The sequence below is a fragment of the Xiphias gladius genome, chromosome 3 (assembly GCF_016859285.1).
Source record: "Xiphias gladius isolate SHS-SW01 ecotype Sanya breed wild chromosome 3, ASM1685928v1, whole genome shotgun sequence".
Classification (NCBI taxonomy): Eukaryota; Metazoa; Chordata; class Actinopteri; order Istiophoriformes; family Xiphiidae; genus Xiphias; species Xiphias gladius.
The window spans coordinates 4668381-4686795 of record NC_053402.1 but is presented as its reverse complement, the minus strand read 5'-3'; the positions used below and the strand labels follow the sequence as shown (position 1 = coordinate 4686795).

Genomic DNA, 18415 nt, shown 5'->3' with positions numbered 1-18415 from the left:
GTTTCTGGCCCATTGAGCCTACAGAATTTTTAGTGATATTGACACATCATCAAGTCTCAGAATTACAATGTCCAGCTCTAACAAAATAAAACCCAAGTTGTGATTTTCCTTTACTGAAGGGAGGGGTGGGATAACTATGGAAGATTTAAAATGCCCAAAATAAAACAAATCCGATATACAATAGAATATTTATATTACGATCACGTGTGCATTTAATATGTCATAACTAAATGAAAATATTTGTTAAAAACACATTTATTTAGCCCTTTGTCTTATATAACTGAGTTAATTGTTTTTTCATCGTGGCATAAATTCTTAATGTCACATTAAAATCAAATCACATCGCAGAAAACAAATTAAAGAGGTGTATTGCATGTCAGTGTTGTCCAGCAGAGGGCAGCATAGATATACCAATACTAAATACAAAGCATGGTCATCAGTGGGGCAGTACTATGGGCCAAGCTTATTTTCACTGATACAAGCTGATGGCAGCAATGACAGTGCATCACATTCTGTGGGCCAGCTTGCCAAATGGAGCTGCTACTGAATCTATATTTAGTTACATTTGTGATTGAAATGTTTATAATTCACGTGACAATGAAAAACAATTAATTTAGTTATCAAAGACAAAAAGCAAAATAACAGTCCTTTAAACAAATGTTTTCATTTAATTGTGGCAAGGTAAATGCATACATAAAGGAAATTACATTTAACACTGTGAACTGTATCAGTTTTATTGATGTTCAAAATCAGGAACAGTATAGCTGTGGTAGATTATCCCAGCAATTGACAAGTCATTGTAGTTGTGCTTTCTTAATATTGCGGGATATGGTTGTTGTAGTCAGTTGAGATTTGGAACCAAAAACAACAGCGTTGTAACCACAAGCACAGTTGTCCCTGGTGCACAGAACATTTTTTGGGCAACAACTGGCCATGATCTCCACATTCCAACTGCAGCTGCAATTACTGTATGTGCAGACCATGTGGACTGTAGTATGATGTGATGGATAGGTAGAAAAGGTGCTGCACACAAAACCTTTAACACATGCTGTGGGTCGAAGCAAGTATATTGGAGCTTGCAGCCCCCGATCCCTCCACTGACAGTGACATCGTTATCAACACTTTTCAATAATCGGCATACCTTTAATACTAACGTCATTTGTCATTATGTCTAAGCACATTTTGTCTGTACTTTTTGTAAATTTACTCTGCAATTTACTCCATGGCATCCACAAAGGTGTATAATAGTTGAGAGTCATGGTCCACTAGAGATATATGGGTCTAACTGGGTATGCCTCGAAAATGGTGGGATTTGTAGCCTTATGCTGAAGATGCCAAAGAATTTGCAGTCCATTTCCTGTGAACATTTGAACAGAATATCCACCTAGTGAAAGTGAGGCTGGGACATAGTGGGATGTGTTTTCCAACTGATTGACGTAATCCAAAATGGCTTGTAAAACCAAGATGTTACTTTTTCTTAGTAAGTAAAAGTGAAGAATATTTCAATGAACACACAATATACGACCATGCAACAACCACACATGGACACCCAGGGACATGTGCACTGTTCAAATACACAGAGGAGACATCTAAAAGACAGCATCTTAAGGCTGGGATACACGGGTAGCATTTGGTAGCAATGGTGAATGGCAGTAATGCCAATAAGAGAGAAATTCTATACTTGTTAAATATTAGGTGTTTTTCAAGAAAAAGCCTCAAAGTTGTAAATAGTTTTTCACAGTGAGTGTTTTTGTGATGTCAGTAATGCATTTTGTTTAACTGGGAGGTTTGGTTAACTATAATCTGAATGGAATTTCTCACTGGCTAATATGGGTGTTTCCACATGTGGGGAAAAATCCCTGTATATCACAACTAATAATCCAATAGACTTTCTGTAAAGGTTTCTAAACCTTTACAGATTAAATACTAAAACATTTGGTAAACATTATCAGCTGTGTTTGGTTAAGCCTCCCCGCTTGTCGTGCATGTCTCAAACTATCAGCGTAAGGTATTCTTGCCTAATTTGATTGCTTCAAAAAGTTACCTGTGTAACACCTCATAACTTCATACACCCCCCACTTTCCCCTCACAGTAAAATACTATAACAAAAGTGACATTTTTCATCAATAGCAACAATCAACCTTTTTTTTTAATCAGCAACCTCTTTTAATAGTTCTTGATTGCCAAATAGGATTTTTTTTCCACTCGTTGGAAAGGGCTGATTCCCTTTGTGATTAAAACCTTCACTCTCCATCATCCATCCATTTCTTCAGTTTTGTTCCTGCGATTTGCTGATTCTCTCTTTCTCTTTCAGCTTTTCTGATTGTCCTGCAGTAAAAAAAAAAGATTCAAAAAGATTAGAAGATACACAGAATATCTGCCTTAAGGCCTCATTATTTAGAAGTACACTCAAAATGAATGTCTTTACACACCCAGTTTCCAAAGTTTCACACTGAAAAATCAGTCTTTAAGGAGGAGTTCACTGTCCTTTTCCAAAGGGGGATGAAAGGTTCAAAATCGATTGCATATCTGTGTATGAAGTATAGAGCTGGCATCAGGACGTGGTTAGCCATGCTTAGCATATAGACTGGAAGCAAGGGGGAAACAGCTAACTCTGTTCACAAATACATTGTATCTCATTTATTTAATCTGTATTTAAACAGAAATGTCCAGATGAGGTGCAACATCTTAGCACTTTGAGATAAGCTGCAACATTGTAACACAAGAGTCTATACACCTTGTGTCTATACACCTGCTGGAACAGGATGTGGGACTTCCCAGATTGGTACCGTCACTTATTTGATTGCATTCAGCACCTCCTTTGTCACTATCAAATCTGTAAATAAATTTTGTGTAATATAACTGTTGTTTCAGAACCATAGACAGCGCTGTTTGTTGTGTTGGTGCCGTGCTGTGATAGTAGCCATCTTAAGTGGAACAGAGGAGATTGATAGACAGATAGACTGACATTTAAATTGGTCTATTTGTGTTTCGTGGTTGTAAATAGAACTTTGTGCCCTAATACCATTTTACCCCCATTGTAGTAATCCACAGACAGAAGGGAAACGACAGGTGAGCTAAGGGACAGTCCCTGAGAGAGGCTTACTTTGTTTACTGCCCCCCCCCCCCAGATTGCTATAATTATAATAATAGTAATAGTAATAGTAGTATTATATTAACTGAAGTGCAACATCGGACACAAAATGTTAACTAAAATTAAGAAAATTAAACTAAAAACGTCAAGTGTCAACACTGTGTTGTGTGTGTGTTTACCTGTTAGAGTGGTTCAGGGTAAGCCTGTCTCTGGTCGTACGTCATATCGGGAATGTAGGGCTCATGGAGATCAGGGTCTAGTGGCAGGGTTTCTAGTGGCAGATCAGTGTAGCCATAGGGAGGGTAAGAGCCATCTAACTCTGAGACACACACACAGAGAGATATCCTGTTCAAATAAACATATTGGTGAAATATATTTCAAAGTTTTATCAAAATTAAAAAAATGTTTGCCAAGAAATAGTTGCCACAAGTATAACTGTAACTCGCTGTTGTTTTTACATTTCTGCTTGTGTACAGGTTAAACAAATGAGATACAGCGTGTTGATCAGTGAGCTTTAGAGGTGCTGATAGAGCCAGATTCGCTATGCTTCCACTCTTTATGCTAAGCTAGGCTAACCAAGTTCTGACTCCAGCTCTATACTTAACACACACAGGACAGTGATATTGATCTTTTCATCTCACTCTCTGAAAGAAAGTGAAAAAATATTTTTTTCCCAAAATATCAAAGTGTTTCTTTAAAAGAACAGCTATTATTTAATAAATACATATGTCAGTCAGACCAAAAAGGAAAAAAAAAAAAAAACAGCTCTCCTTGACAAAATCAAATGGGCTACTTTTTGGTTACTGGACAGGTTTGAGGGTATGATATGGTATTTGGTATCAACTGTGAACAATGTTTTCACCCATTTCCGCCTTATCCGGTCCTCAACTGTTGCCTGTTCAGCTGCTGGTTGTTACAAATTTCCTGGCATTTGTTCTTGGAGAAAGAAAAATAAAACAGGCCGTTGCACCAGATTAGTGTAAGTTCAATTGTAGCATTACTTTGGACATAGTGGAGAATTTACAGTATAATTTTGTAAAAACAGATTGGCCCATACGATTAAGTCATAATGTGGAGTTAAAAATAAAACTTAAAATTTACACCTCCTGGTTGGAAGATGGAAGGGGCTAAGGCTCCATTCAGACTGGATTATCATCAGATAATAATATCCACAGGAGATGATAATATCCTCAGGAAGTGTTAGTCACACTGAATGATATCAATATGTTTCATGTCTGTGGGTTCAGATTTGACTGAGTTATGACTCTGAGAAGGAGTACAATTTTTGACTTAAATTCACCTCACTCAATAACTTTGCCTCCACTTCAATTCTCCTGTGCTCACCTGGGAGGCTTTTGTCTTTCTCTTTTGGCTTTGTCCTACTCAATGTCCATGTCTATCACAGTTTACATCCTGTAATTTTGGTTAAATGGCACATCCCTTTACATGTATGATGACACTGTCACACCTTCACTTTTATGTTGTAGTTACCATTACTTGGATTAGACACTTTGTGATTTTATGATGAATTGACTGGAAATGGGAATTGTCGCAATACCACCCAGTTGTTTGTTACTTAAATTTGTAATGTGATGACTTCAGCAGATACAGACAGCCTCACCTTGGTAAAACAACAAAAACAACACAAAACATCCAAGTACAACAGTGATCATTATTGCTGAATAACTAATACGGCAACAGACAAACATGCATTATGTTTTTTACATTACTTTCACTTTTTGAATAAAATATCTAGCATAGGTGTAACAGTAGTAATAGGTAGATGACTTCTCTCAAATTATCCTAATACTACACGGCATGAAATATCTCTGTGCAAGTGAAATTAATTATTTACGATGTAGTGGTTAGTGTTGAATTTACCTTAAACATATGTTCTGGTACAGCAGGCTGCAGAAATGTGACATGTATGTTAATGGTATTTTTTAACTTTCAAGCTAGAATTAAACTCACCCACATTTGTCCAGATTTTTCATATTTTCCAGGATGCATGTCAACCCTGATTATTGACCTCATTGTGATGTATGCTGTGGGCAGTGAAACTCAATATGTAAAAAGCATAGGCCTGAGGAAGAATGTTTGGAGATTGAATGGAAGTGTATGTGGAGGTCTACCTAAGAGACAGAAACTGAATAAATTAGTCCATTTGAGACTGACAAATGCCCTATGAAATCATCACCTTCAATTGACCACAACTACTGTGTGCGCGTGTGTGAGCACTACTGCAGTGGATTAAGTGTTTAAAAAAATTACACATGGAGATCGTGGCTATAAACAGGACCAGTACCCTCAAAGTTAGATGCACGCATGTACACACACGGATACACTTAGGATGAAGGCTAAAGCAATTATTAAAGATGATGAGATGGAGGGAATTACAGAAGTATGTACACTGAAAAAACGTGAGAAGAGGAACGATTTAGTGAAGGGGGAGAAAATTGACCGAACAGAGAAAGGGGAGAGCTTTCTTCTCTTGTTTGTCACTACTCCTTTTTCTCCTTTGTTCATATGATTTTCTCTTCTTCATTTTCTCCTTCCCCTCTTTCCTCAGTGCTCATGTCCTTTTTAGTACTCTGCTCCTTCATTATCTTCTTTTTCTCCTCTTGTCTATCCCTGTTTCTCTCCTTGCCTCTTATCTCTCCCTGCTCTGTCCTCCATTGTCTATCCTAGTTGTCCTTTTTTACATTAGCATCAAGTTTTACACATCCCAGAATCCACACAACCTCAGCTAATTAAGTATGTCCTCTATAAAGACTTCTCAACACTGAACAAAAAAAAATTTGAATTTTTACTTATTTTCTTCAAAAAGCACTGTAAACCCTAATATCGAAACAAAAACTCAACACAGAAAGTTGTACACATTTCTTTGGATAGTGCTAGAAGTAATTTGATGCTTCTAGACACTTCTGTGCATGACTTATGAATATTCTTTTGGGCAGTGTCCATGGGCATTTTTTTTCTTCCAGGAATTGTCATTTTTTTTCCTGTGTGCTTATGCCTTAACATGATATGCATCATGATAGTTCCTGTCTAGAATCACAGGGGCACCTGGCATGCCTTGCACCAGAATGGGGTATTTTTCTTGCAAATTATGCACTTTCTCTTGATTGAAATGACTAAAATAGTTTACAGTAGTATTTAGTTTATTTCACATACTGTTTACTTCCACCATGCACTATTCTACCAAAATAGTCTGTTTTCATTCTTTACCTTTTCTTTACCATGCTATAATAATCCGTATTGCTTACAGGGAAACACACATTATTATCATCGCAGATACTGTAGGTCTGACTGGATAGCTTCTCCTCAACATCTCCTTGAAAAATCAGCTCTAAAGCCTCAGTTGCACTAAATATCTCACTTGCCATAAATTTCTATCTTTTTTTCAAGGAGTGTCAGATTCAGAAACGTGACTTTGGACGTCACCAACAAAGATGGCGGATGAGAATCGATCGATATAAATACAGATGGAATAAGCAATGTGCCAGGCAAAAGGGGAAACTATCAAAGTCTTTTCCAAATTTACGCATTTGTTTATCGACATAAGTGAATGACTCACATGGACAATCAGGATTTTGCAAGAGAGCGCCGATAATCTAGTTTAACAGGAGAAAACCGGCATGTTTCTAGCCCAAACCATTGAGGAGTAACCCAGCCTTAAAGGCAACAAGAAATTGTACAAATTGTATGTTCATTGTATTCTATCACCTCTCTAAAACAGCTTGTGTATAAACTGTTCTAGAGAGATGTTGATTCAACTGTATGATCATTTTGGAGGCTGCAGTTTGTGGTACTGTTGAATTGAATTAAGTTGTGACATCTCTCTGTATGATGCAATACAGTTCAACAGCACCACAAACTTCAGCCTTCAAAATGATCATAAAGTTAAATAAACACGTCGCTGAAACAATTTATACAATATACAAATTATAACCTTCATGACGGAAGATTTATCGCAGGACTGTTGGATTAAGACTGCATTAGTTGTAGTTCAAGGTGTACGTAGATACCTCGCTAGAACTAATGCACATATACAGTATGTTATATCTGTTTCTGTATATGAATGATCATGACATTAAGACATCATTTTTATTTAATTGTCAGGATTACCCTGTTCTCCTGATGTTGATTTCTCTATTTCTCTGTAAACTCTCCATTATCCACCCATGACTCCTGCTTCCATTATTCCATAAAGTCTTTCACACTTATGTCTTTGCATTACAGGGTATCGCACACACACACGCGCACACACACACACACACGGTGCAACAGCTTTATTGCCCAAGTCTATTCTGTCAATAGCAGGGTGCCCACCTGGATGATTGCCTTGTGTGTGTGTGTGTGTGTGTGTGTGTGTGTGTGTGTGTGTGTGTGTGTGAGAGAGAGAACAATTCTGGATTGTTGAGGAGATATATAATAGGAATACTAATCTCATCTCTATGTATCTAGGTTGAGTAATTGTTGTGCATGTTGATGTCCAGCTTTATTGTGACATTGTGTTATTTTGTTTCTTGTGTCTGAAGTGTTTGCTGCTGGGGTGACAACTCTGTCTCTTCTTGGGACTTCTGTCTAATGAGCCTACGTGGTTTGTTTGAGGCTCTCTCTGCCCATTGTGAAGTTGTGAAGGCTGAGAGGAAGGAAGAAGCAGACATCCCCAGGGGCAGATTATATCAGTTGTAGACAATCAGTTATTTTTTTCAAATGAAACTTTTGGCTATTTTTTGGTTAATATGCTGTCTACAATCTGATGTACATATAGAGATTTTAGATAATCTGACTAATGTGTTTTGCCTCACTGGATTTGGACATGAATTGCAGTGATGGTTTCATGTTCCCAGAACTAAGCAATTACTTAATAACTAGAAACTATGGCAAAAACGTTGACCATAACCTAAGCTGTAATAAAGCACAACTTTTCATTAACTGAAAAAATTTCACTGTTGGCAGACATAAATGTTAAATCTGTGTATTTGTTGTTGTATTAAAACTGTGCTTTGGGAACATTTCCCAGTAAATCCAAATACTCACCCTCAGCTAGGTATGTAGGCTCCAAAGGAACTGCAGTATGGGCCTGGAGAGTTGCAGGCAGAGACAAAGATGAACAAAGTATTCAATGATTTTGTACACCGCTATGGCTAAGGTATGACTGTCTCTGTTCAGAGCAGACGTGTCAGTAAGTTGCATCACAGGGGAGACAGTGGAGTTGGAGACACACACACACACACACACACACCCCGGCAAATCTCTAATCTAACCAATACAGAGCCAGCATTAGCCAGCTGAATGACTGTCATTTCTCACATAGGAAAACACAAGTGGATGATAAAGTGAACTTGGAGACAGTCTATGACTGAAAATACTGAATCATAGCAAAACAAATAAACTGTCTCTCATTAAGACCAAATATAATGGACAGAAAAATAAATTAATAGAGAAAAAACTCAGCAATTAGAGGGAAATATAAGACTGTTTGCTACTACTTTGCCTGTTTTTGCCACATAACATGTTTGTGGTCTATTAGCGAGCAGTGCATAGACTGGTACTGGGTCAGTTTATTGTAGTGTTGTCCAATAGCAATGACTCCACCATCAAATAGATGGCGGAGTTGAATGGGATGGTGGAGCAGATTGATGGTTGCAGTGTGGTTAAGGCTTTGGGATGGAGCTACCATTGCTTCTATAGTTGTCAGACCCTCAGGGGAGCCTAGGAGAAATGGAAGAGGAAAGAGAGAAAGGAGAGAGAGAAACTAAGGAGGTTGGATGGGGCATGGAAAACGTGCAAACGGGAGTGCAGGACAGGAAGGCATATCTAGATATATCAGAGGAAGATGAAAGCTTGAAGTGTCGTTCTGCTCCTGAACTTTAGATAAAATTATTTCCAATTCACTAGCAAGGACCACACCATCAAATGAGATGCAGATCAATTGTTTAATGAAGATAAAATGAATGAGCAACATCTGGCTGAAAAAATATCAAATGGGATGGTGGAGCAGGATGATGGCCGCAGTGTGCGGAAGGCTTTGGGATAGATATACCATTGCTTCTGTGCTTGGCAAACCCCCAGAGTTTTGTTATGGATACAGAGACAACTGACCATTGCTGGCAGACCATTACGTTAATTAAGATCTCTCATATTTCTTGGCTGACAGCTACGATGAGGAAGGAGTGACCGGAGAATAATTTTGAAGAGACTCCCGACCAGGTCAGATCGTGCCAAAGTGAGACGCTAACAAAAACTGATTTCCATGCAGCCCAGCTCTGTCCCAGAACTGTGTCGGATGGGGAGGCACCATGGGAATTTGGATTGTATCCAATATGCTGAAAGCTTGTTTGGGCTTGTGTGGCCTTAGTTTGAAACATAACCTCTAATTAAAGTGCTGATTTGGTTGAATTGCTTATTTAGCAAGAATACATGCACTCTTCTGAAATAAATTAAAGGTCTAAACTGCCGTGATGGCAAGATTTCTTGGCAAGATAAATTTGGTTCGTTGGTTGTAGAGTTAAACTCCAAATGCTAATGGAAACCATATAAGGTGGCAGGGACACTGATTCCAGTATGCTTGGATCTTGTTTAAGAATATTAATGATTGTGAGATTGTGGAATCCATGAGAAGAGACCATTGTTAATTCTCTCAAGGGGGCAATGATGATGAAGAGAAAGATTTTAGCGATGACTAAAGACACTGATGTCAGTAGGTCAATCCTACTGACATCAACAACAAACAAACGGAAAAAGGATTGTGAAATGAGTGTATAGGTTGAGGAACTGGCAACCCGATGCCAGTAGCAGAAAGAGGAGGAGAGTATAGCTGAATGTCTAAATGGCAGCCCAGTGCCTTTAACAGAAATAGGAGGAGATTGCTGAGATGGAATGAAAACAGCAGGACAGTACGGAAGTGAGGCGAGAATAGCTTAATAACTGGCAACTAGTATCGCTAATGAAAACAACAGGGAGTTATTGAGAAGAGGGAAGGATAGCCAATTATGAAGTGGCAACTGATGTAAATAAAGCAACTGAAGGGAGGTGAGATAAGCTAATTTTGGAAACTGGTGTGCTGATTGCTTGAAACTGCAGCAAGTTATTGAAGTTAGGCGAGAACAGTCGGATGAGTAACTGGCAACCAGTAACTGTAAGTGAAGAAGTGTCAAAAAGCTGAGATGACGGATCAGATTACTGAAAATTGCAGGAAGTTATTTAAGTGAGGCTACAATAGAGGAATTAGTAGAACCGCGCTGGTGGTTATGTAGAAGATATTTGTTTTCCTCAGATTATTAGAATTATATATATTTTCACAAAAACAATAATTTAAGTTAATTATTTGAATTACAATATATATATATATATATATATATATATATATATATATATATATATATATATATATACATATATACTAGTTCAGGCTTGACTGTGTTGAAGAGTGTGTGTGTGTGTGCATCTCTGTGAAGAGAATGAGAGAGAAAGAACCTATAGGGAGCAAGACAAAAATACAGGGAGAGACATGAAAGTGTATGTGATGTGCTTTGAGCAAAAGATAGTATGTGTATTTGTGTGTGTGAACAGTCTACAGATGCTGGTCTCTGTGGACACATTACACAGTTAAGTTTCCTTACTCAGTTGAAACTTGGAGGTTTTTTCCTTATTTCCTTATTTATCAAATTAAGGATATACAAGTAAAATCTAACAAATCCCCTACACACCTGTTGTTCACCCTCAAATGTGTTTTCACTAGTGTGACTAATTAGACATCCTCTCAGGACTATGTGGGGGTGTACAGACTGTGTTTGATTGCTAGCAGCTGGTAGGCTGAGCTTCAGCAGGAGAACGAGAGACAATGTACACAAACTTGACCTTTACCTTACAAGCCACAGGCAGACAGCATGTTTTTAGTGGTACTGAAAAGTCAGGACCACAGCAGAATGTAGATGGAACAAACTGATATTCAAAGGTACGTTTACAATTTGTTTAATGTGCTGCAGCTGATTAGCTAATTAGTAGGGTTGTAGTCTCCCGGTTGACTGGTTGATATGCTCTCAGCCGACCAGTTCTTTTAATTCACAGCAAAGCTCTAATCAGCCTGAATAACCAAAAACACCTGTGTGGGTGTGCTTTTAAGAAATGTCTTAAAAATTACCTTAGCAATACTAATTTAAATGACAGAATGTAGATAACTGTTACTGGTAACATGCAATGTTCTGAAAATATTTTATAAGCTGTAGGCACATTTTTTTTTTGCTCTTTTGGACCAATAACAAGGACCCCTGTTAAGCCCTGATTCAGTTGGACAAAATTTTCCATCATCTGTCAATTAATGTCAGGCATGCATTTTTTTGAAGGAGTAAAGGAGACTTTGATCATTAGGGTAAATAGCTACAGTATATAGCTGGGTGTCATCTGGCATAGCAGTGGAAATCCAGACTGTGCTTATGACCCTCGTGGTAACATATAAAGACTGAACTGTCTGAACCCAGGAAAGAGCCTTGCGGCACTCTAAATGGAATGTATGTTCTTTGTGATGAGAAGCTTTGAAATGAGACAAATCAGTTGTAATCTGATTGGTAGGACTGAAACCAGTTTAGGGGTGTGCCTTTTTCCAACCTACCCATGAGAATGTTGTGATTGGCAGAATAGAAGGATGCACTGAGTTCCAGAAAAAGAAAAACAAGATTAGAAAGTTCTTTTTCTCTTCATTTGATTTTAGGATCATTTCCAGTTTTCACCAGAGCAGTTTCAGTGTTATGGCTTGCTCTTTAGCTGGTTGGAAACTGATCTATGGTTGATTAAGCTAGTCGAGACCAGGTTACACTTTTAAAGAGTGGGTGCGGTCTTTTATATCTATGGTGTCTTCTTAGGATGGTGTTAAAGTGACACTTTTGTGTCATAACACCTCTACAGCCACACACACACACATACCTAGGGTTCTTACCATTTCCCATGTGGCAGGGTCGTGTTTGAAGAGCGAGTGCGTTAGCTCCACTGATACTCTCTTCCTGTAGTCCGAACTCTTGTCTTCTGAAATTCGGAACAGCACTGCTGCAGCATAGGTGGCTGCAGGGAGACAGCAACATCACAGCCACTTATAAACAGACTTAAGTAAAAAAGGCAGAACACTCATTTGTTCTCTCTAAAGCATTACAGATCAGTTCACCCAAAATGTGAATAGTCAGCTCCTCAAGAATAGACAATCATGTGATCACAATCATCCATTTTTAATTTTTTTAAAATTTATTTATTACTTATTTTTTGTTGTTGTTGCACAAATTAATTAAACTGGAAGAATGCTTTCCAATTTAACCCGTTTGCTTTCATAAAAATAATAATAAAAGTATTAACCAATTTAAATGAGTAAAATTAAATAAAAATCAAGCTTCACTCTCAACAAACCAACATGTAAATACAGGATTTTTCCTCAGGCAGATCTTGCCCAAGGCAAATATATCACAAACAATATTTTTTAAAAGTTAGCAAAACAAGCCATTTTTGATCTGACACCTAAAACAAACAGTTTGGTTTATGGAGCTACATGGTTTGGCAGGAAGCACTGAGGATTCTTTATAAACTTGATTCAGCTGGAAAAAAAAAGTTACTGGAGCTCATTCAACTTCTTGTCTAGCTATTTGCAGAGGCTAGAGATAAGGCCAAACAACTGGTGTAATAGCTCATATTTCTTCCTATGTTCCAAATAAGGCTGCTAATATGTTGTGAATTTAATGGGAGTAAATATGGTTTCATGTAAAGATTGGACACCTTTCTGTAAAGGGAACCATCTGTGTTACAACAGGAAGTATCACAATCATCTCATTTTACAAACTTTACTTGTCGCCCTTCTGTGAGCTTCACTTCAATTTTGTAATGGAATTTGGACTGTGACGGTCCAGAAAAATTCTAAGAATAAAAGTATTAAAAGTAATTTATTTTAATGACAATCTGTGGAAACTGAGGAACAGAGATTCAGCATTAAGGAAAGGAATTCAACTTATAATATGGCTATCTCAAATTTAGACACAGATATAATGATTTATAAAGGTTTGAAGAATAAAGTTATTCAAGAACTAAGGCTACCTAATTTTTATCTCCATATGATGGATGAGGCAAAAGGTTTAACATTAAAAGGGTTTTTAAAATTTTTTTTTTTACCCTTGCGTCTGTTCTTCAGTTTGGTAAAAACCTGATAAAAAGAGAACTGGATATTGTTCCTACAAATGCTGTAGATCAGGTTTTTTAACTGGTTACAACCAGACACAAGTGAACAAAATCATCAGTTCCTTGAGAAGATCTATATGTAGAGATGTTTTCCAAACTGATGCCATGCTTGTGTATTAAAAAACAAAAAGATATTTTAACTCACCACATTTCTCATTTGATTAACTTGTCACTTAAACATGTAACTGGAAATTTATAAGAGACATGCCATTGTCACTCCTATTATTAAATCTGGAGACCACCACAAAGCCAGTAACTATAGACACATAATCATATGGCCAGTAGTTCCAAAAGTTGCTGAGAAAGTATCATTCAACCAAAACATATAAGATCTAAGCGTGATAAAGGAGGAGTAGTTGGTGATGTATTTTTAGATTTGTAGATCATGACACTCTTATTTCTAAACTCTCAAAATTTAACTTTTCATCTGGAGTACAGGCATAGATGTCTTTATAATTATCTAACTGGATTCAGTGTGTTGCAGTTAATGATACACGCGTGTACCTCAAGGATTTGTGTTACCCCCCCTGTTTAGTCTATATCCTATTGATATTTCACAACAGTCTCAATGGGATAGAAATGCAAATACACGTCGATGACAACGTTGTATGCAAAAAAAATATTTGCGTTAGCAGCTAGGAAGCTAACAACTTTTATAGAAAGGATCACACAGTGACTTGATCAGTCATGTCTTAGTTTAAAAACAGTGGCAAGACAGAAGGTGTGTTCTTTTCCAAAAACAATGAATTTTAGACAAATGAGAAACTGTCTTTCTATGAATGCAGCCAAGATATTTCTGCATGCTATGATCTTTCCACATGTTTCCTATTGTATTCTATGCCTCTTATGTATCATCGGTCTGTGAATGTCTGTGTATAGAAAGCGCTGTTTGTATAGAAAAGCGCTGTATGAATGTATGTGTGAATGGGTGAATGTGAGAGTAGTGTCAAAAAGACTGAGTGGTGAGTAACACTAGAAAAGCGCTATATAAGTGCAGTCCATTTACCATGCTGGGGGAAGGCTGGAAAATTAAATTAAACCATCAAGTCCGTATATAAACAAGCATTAAAAATTCTAGATAAAAAGCCATTTCTACATCATCACTGCAGGATATTGGTGAACGATCATCTCCTGAGATTTGAATGCGTGTGACTTTGTATTATGTGTCTTATCTGTTTAGTTTTGTTTTAGTTGAATAAATACATTTTCTTTGCTCGGTTTACTTTCTGTGTTTTTGCTGTATATGTGATGTTTGGTTACCACAAAAAAATGTGAAGTCAATGAACTGACATTTTTTTATTTTGTAGAGCTGCACTGTTATTTATTTTCATGCATAAATCTCCTAATTAGGGGAAAAGTGTGTTGAGGCATGTGTGTAGCAGGGCTGCCGTGTAGTTTGTAAGGCTAGAGTGTACTGTTGAGCCCATGTTTGCTATTTTGGGGCATTTAGTGACATTGCTGATGATCATACATAGGCACCTAAAATATTTGTGAATGTTTTGTTTCTTCATAGCTGCAGGTATGTGGGTTTATGAACAGCTATTTTTTAAATTATTTTTCTGAAAGAAAGTATTTCATTTGTTTTATTTACTAAGTAATTTGCATTTCATTTTTCCTTTTGTAATGCTAGTGTGCATTAAAATATTTAATTTCTTTATGGACTTTCCCATAGGAAGATGCAGAGTATTTACGTAAGAGCAACTTACCATTGTTGGTATTTGGCAATAAATTTGTCGAAGAAAGTCCATCGAAGTTTACTCCTTACCTACACAATGCAACACAGTCTGACCCACTACAATTACACAAACATTTCTGCAAATTTTATAGAAAAGCTGCAGCAAATTAAGTTTTTTGAGGTGGCGAAAATCACAAAAAAATCACGTGAGATTTTATGCCACCACATATACAATGAAGATGAACAGATTTTAAACAGGTATTCTACATTCTTCTTGTCAACAAATCCCATGAAAGACCAAAAACAACAATGTATTAGTCTGTCTCCCAACACTTTCTGACTTCCCTACACTGTTTGTGGCTCACAGCTCCAAGCTCATTGGTTCCTACTGGAACCTGGGAAACAGCTAGTCACTGTACTGCTGCTTTTGTAAAGTGTTGATGCTGTAAAGTAGGAAAGTAATATTACCTACTGCAGGGTGATATTAGGGTCAACTCAATTAATTTTCTTTAATTTATATAGCACCTATCAAAGGGCATTTGTGTGTGTGTGTGTGTGTGTGTGTGTGTGTGTGTGTGTGTGTGTGTGTGTGCGCGCGTGTCCATACATTTGTGTTAGCGCATGTGTTTTTTACACTTTTGAAATACTGATGGGAAATATCAGACATTTTTTTGATTCTGTTAGACTTAATGGCTAAACATGTGATATATATAACATACTCTATGAACCTTTGAGCCACATTAATCTGTTGCTTCCACTCTTCTGGTTTCAGGATTCCAGCAGATGATTGAACCTGGCGGCAGGGATTTGCTCCCATACAGACACAACAAAAGTGAGGTCTGTGAGATGGATGATTATGCTTGGTTCACAGTTAGGACTCCTGCTTATCCCAAAGGTGATGGATGGGGTTGAAGTAAGGGCTCTGTGCAGTCGGGTCAAGTTCTTCCACAACAAACTGGGAAAAACCAGTTCTATATTGAGTTGACTTTGTGTATAGGGACAGCGTCAATTTGAAACAGGAAACTATTGGCACAAAGGTGGAAGAGACTTCTATTCAAAAAGTCAAGGATAAACTTTGACACTTATGTATTAAGATGTATTGGTCATTAAATTACTGTATTATGGAGTTTTGCCTGATAAAATCAACAGTTGTGGGCAACCTGTAAAATGTGATGCTACGATTCTGGATGTTTTTCAAAAACACATTTTTTTAAAAATTGATTACATAATAAACAATAGCTTTCTTGCTGTCAGAATGGAACATAACTTCTGCTGTGACATATGTTGTTTTAAGTATCATCCAACTCAAATCTCTTTTATTCCTGATCCTGGGTCATATCTTCCAAAATTATGTATATATTTTTTTAAATTACATTTTTTTCACAAAAAGTTGAAGTAAAAAAAAAAATCTATTAATGACTTTCAACCATTGTGATTAGTATGTTGTGAAGTCCATGAAATTTTATGTATTTCATTTTATATTTTTTCGTGTTTTCAGGTCATGTAAGTTGATACCATATCTCAAAATGAAATTGCATTAAAATATATCTGTTGATAATGTGCAAAAATGTACAAAATGAAAATGTATAAACTGGCAATAAATAGCTGTTAGTAGACATGTGACGTACCGATTCCCTCATTGGCGGAGTGTAGCAGCTCCATGAGTGGTGCTGACGCGCCCTCTGCATCAATAAGTTCTGCAGACTGTTTGTCCAGGGCCAGCTCACACAGGACACCTGCAGACACTCGCTTCACGTTCTCCACATACGAGTATAGCAGCTGGACACACACACACACACAGACACACACACACACACACACACATGCACAAGGAAAAAAATGCGATCTTAGTGTATGGAATGCATTTTGAACAGCACAGCTTACTAGTGGACTGATTACTTTCCTGTCACAAGACTTTGGCACCCACAGTCTGGGTCCTTCAAAAAAACCAGACAACTCTTCATTTTCAGTTTTGTTGGTTTTTTTTTTTTTTTTAGGTAAATGCAGTGGAGTAGGCTCAGTGGTGTTTGCATGTGCTCCCAGTGTCTGCGGGGGTTTCCTCCAGGTGTCCAAAGACATGCAGATTAGGCTAACTGGAGACTTTAAATTGCATTTAGCATTAACTCTGAGAAAATGTCTACCTGTCTGTGTAAGGTACATGGTGTGACATGATGTTTTTCTATGTGTTCTGAATGTCTACACTGGTAGGTAGCATGAAAAGCCTGTTGTGATAGCCTCCTGGCTGCACCCCACTGCCTTCCTGATCTCTCTTCTACAACTCTATCTTTTGTGTGTCTTTATTATTAAACTCAGCGCAATAAATTGCAGAAATGGCTCTAACGGTACACATTTTTTGAAAGGCTCAAAACATTCATGGTGTTGCACGTAAAGAGTTTCATCCACTGTTAGACATCCTTGCACTTTGAAACTTACACTTAGTTTGAAGCATAGTGAGGCCTTTATCCCTATTATAGACTGGTCACCTGTCCAGGTGAATACTACTTCTCACCCAGAGTGAGATGGGATAGCCTCCAGCTCCCCATGACTCTGCAGAGGATAAGATGACATAGATAATAGATGGATGGAAGTGCAGTAGGAAATGGATCTGAATTACTTGTTGCTTTAGGTCATGCTCTAACTTTCCAGCATAGTTCATGGAGATCTGTTGTTAGCAGTGGCAGAAAAGCAAAAACTCAAGGGGTGGGGTATGATGTCTGTTCAAAACACAATGTTTGAACTCTGGCAGCTGTGGGGAAACTTTACAGCTTGGTAATGGTATGCAAAAAGAAGTTGTATAGTCTTGTTTACTAACTGTGCTAGCAATGTGGCTCCAGGAATGGCAATGGTGGTTGGTCAAACAGTCCATCATTCTCATCCAGACTGAAATATGTTGTCACCTGATTGTTCATTTAGTGCCACCAGCAGCCAAATGTTTTCCCTTATCGAAAAGAATATCCCCGCATTGGATTGGAACTAGTACAAAGGAAGATGACCCCTAAAGACTTTGGTGATCCCTGCTACTACCACCCCAACTTTTCCTCTAGTGCCAACAGTTTCTTGCAGTATCCACTTCAAGAATTCGTAATGTGTGTGAGGGTAGAAATGAGCTGGCTCCACACTTTCATGATGATTATATAATGTCAGCTGTTTCTGTAGTTTTTGCAGCCTGGTATTTTTATCTTATATACATGTTGTAGCAAGCATGTGAGTGTACCTGTACAAACAATGGTATGGTCTGCATGCTGGCGATCTCTCCTCTGTTAATGGGGTCTCTGGCCAGAATATGAAGTGCTCCTGTGCAGCCCTCTACTATTTCCTCCATACGAACACCATCCTGAGAGACAGAGGCACAGAGATGTCAATGAAAGAAATAAACTCTCTTATGGACCGCTGATTTCTGACAACATGACTTGAAGCTCTGCAGT

The 18415-nt window shown here is 37.7% G+C and overlaps 1 protein-coding gene across 3 annotated transcripts in view; it reads right to left on the bottom strand.

The window, feature by feature from the left end:
- Positions 1-720: 720 nt before the first annotated feature.
- Positions 721-18415, bottom strand: part of jupb (junction plakoglobin b) — a 52671-nt gene continuing 34976 nt past the window's right edge. For 2 of the 3 annotated variants that reach the window (XM_040124285.1, XM_040124286.1), the window contains 6 exons: positions 18205-18324; positions 16619-16769; positions 12039-12160; positions 8141-8183; positions 3274-3413; positions 721-2328 (listed from right to left, as the gene is read on the bottom strand). In XM_040124285.1, coding sequence (XP_039980219.1) covers positions 3277-3413; positions 8141-8183; positions 12039-12160; positions 16619-16769; positions 18205-18324 — 573 coding nt within the window. In that variant the 3' untranslated portion in view covers positions 721-2328; positions 3274-3276. Of the gene's footprint in view, positions 2329-3273; positions 3414-8140; positions 8184-12038; positions 12161-16618; positions 16770-17459; positions 17538-18204; positions 18325-18415 lie in introns of those variants that run through there. The other variant, XM_040124287.1, reaches the window with a different exon arrangement.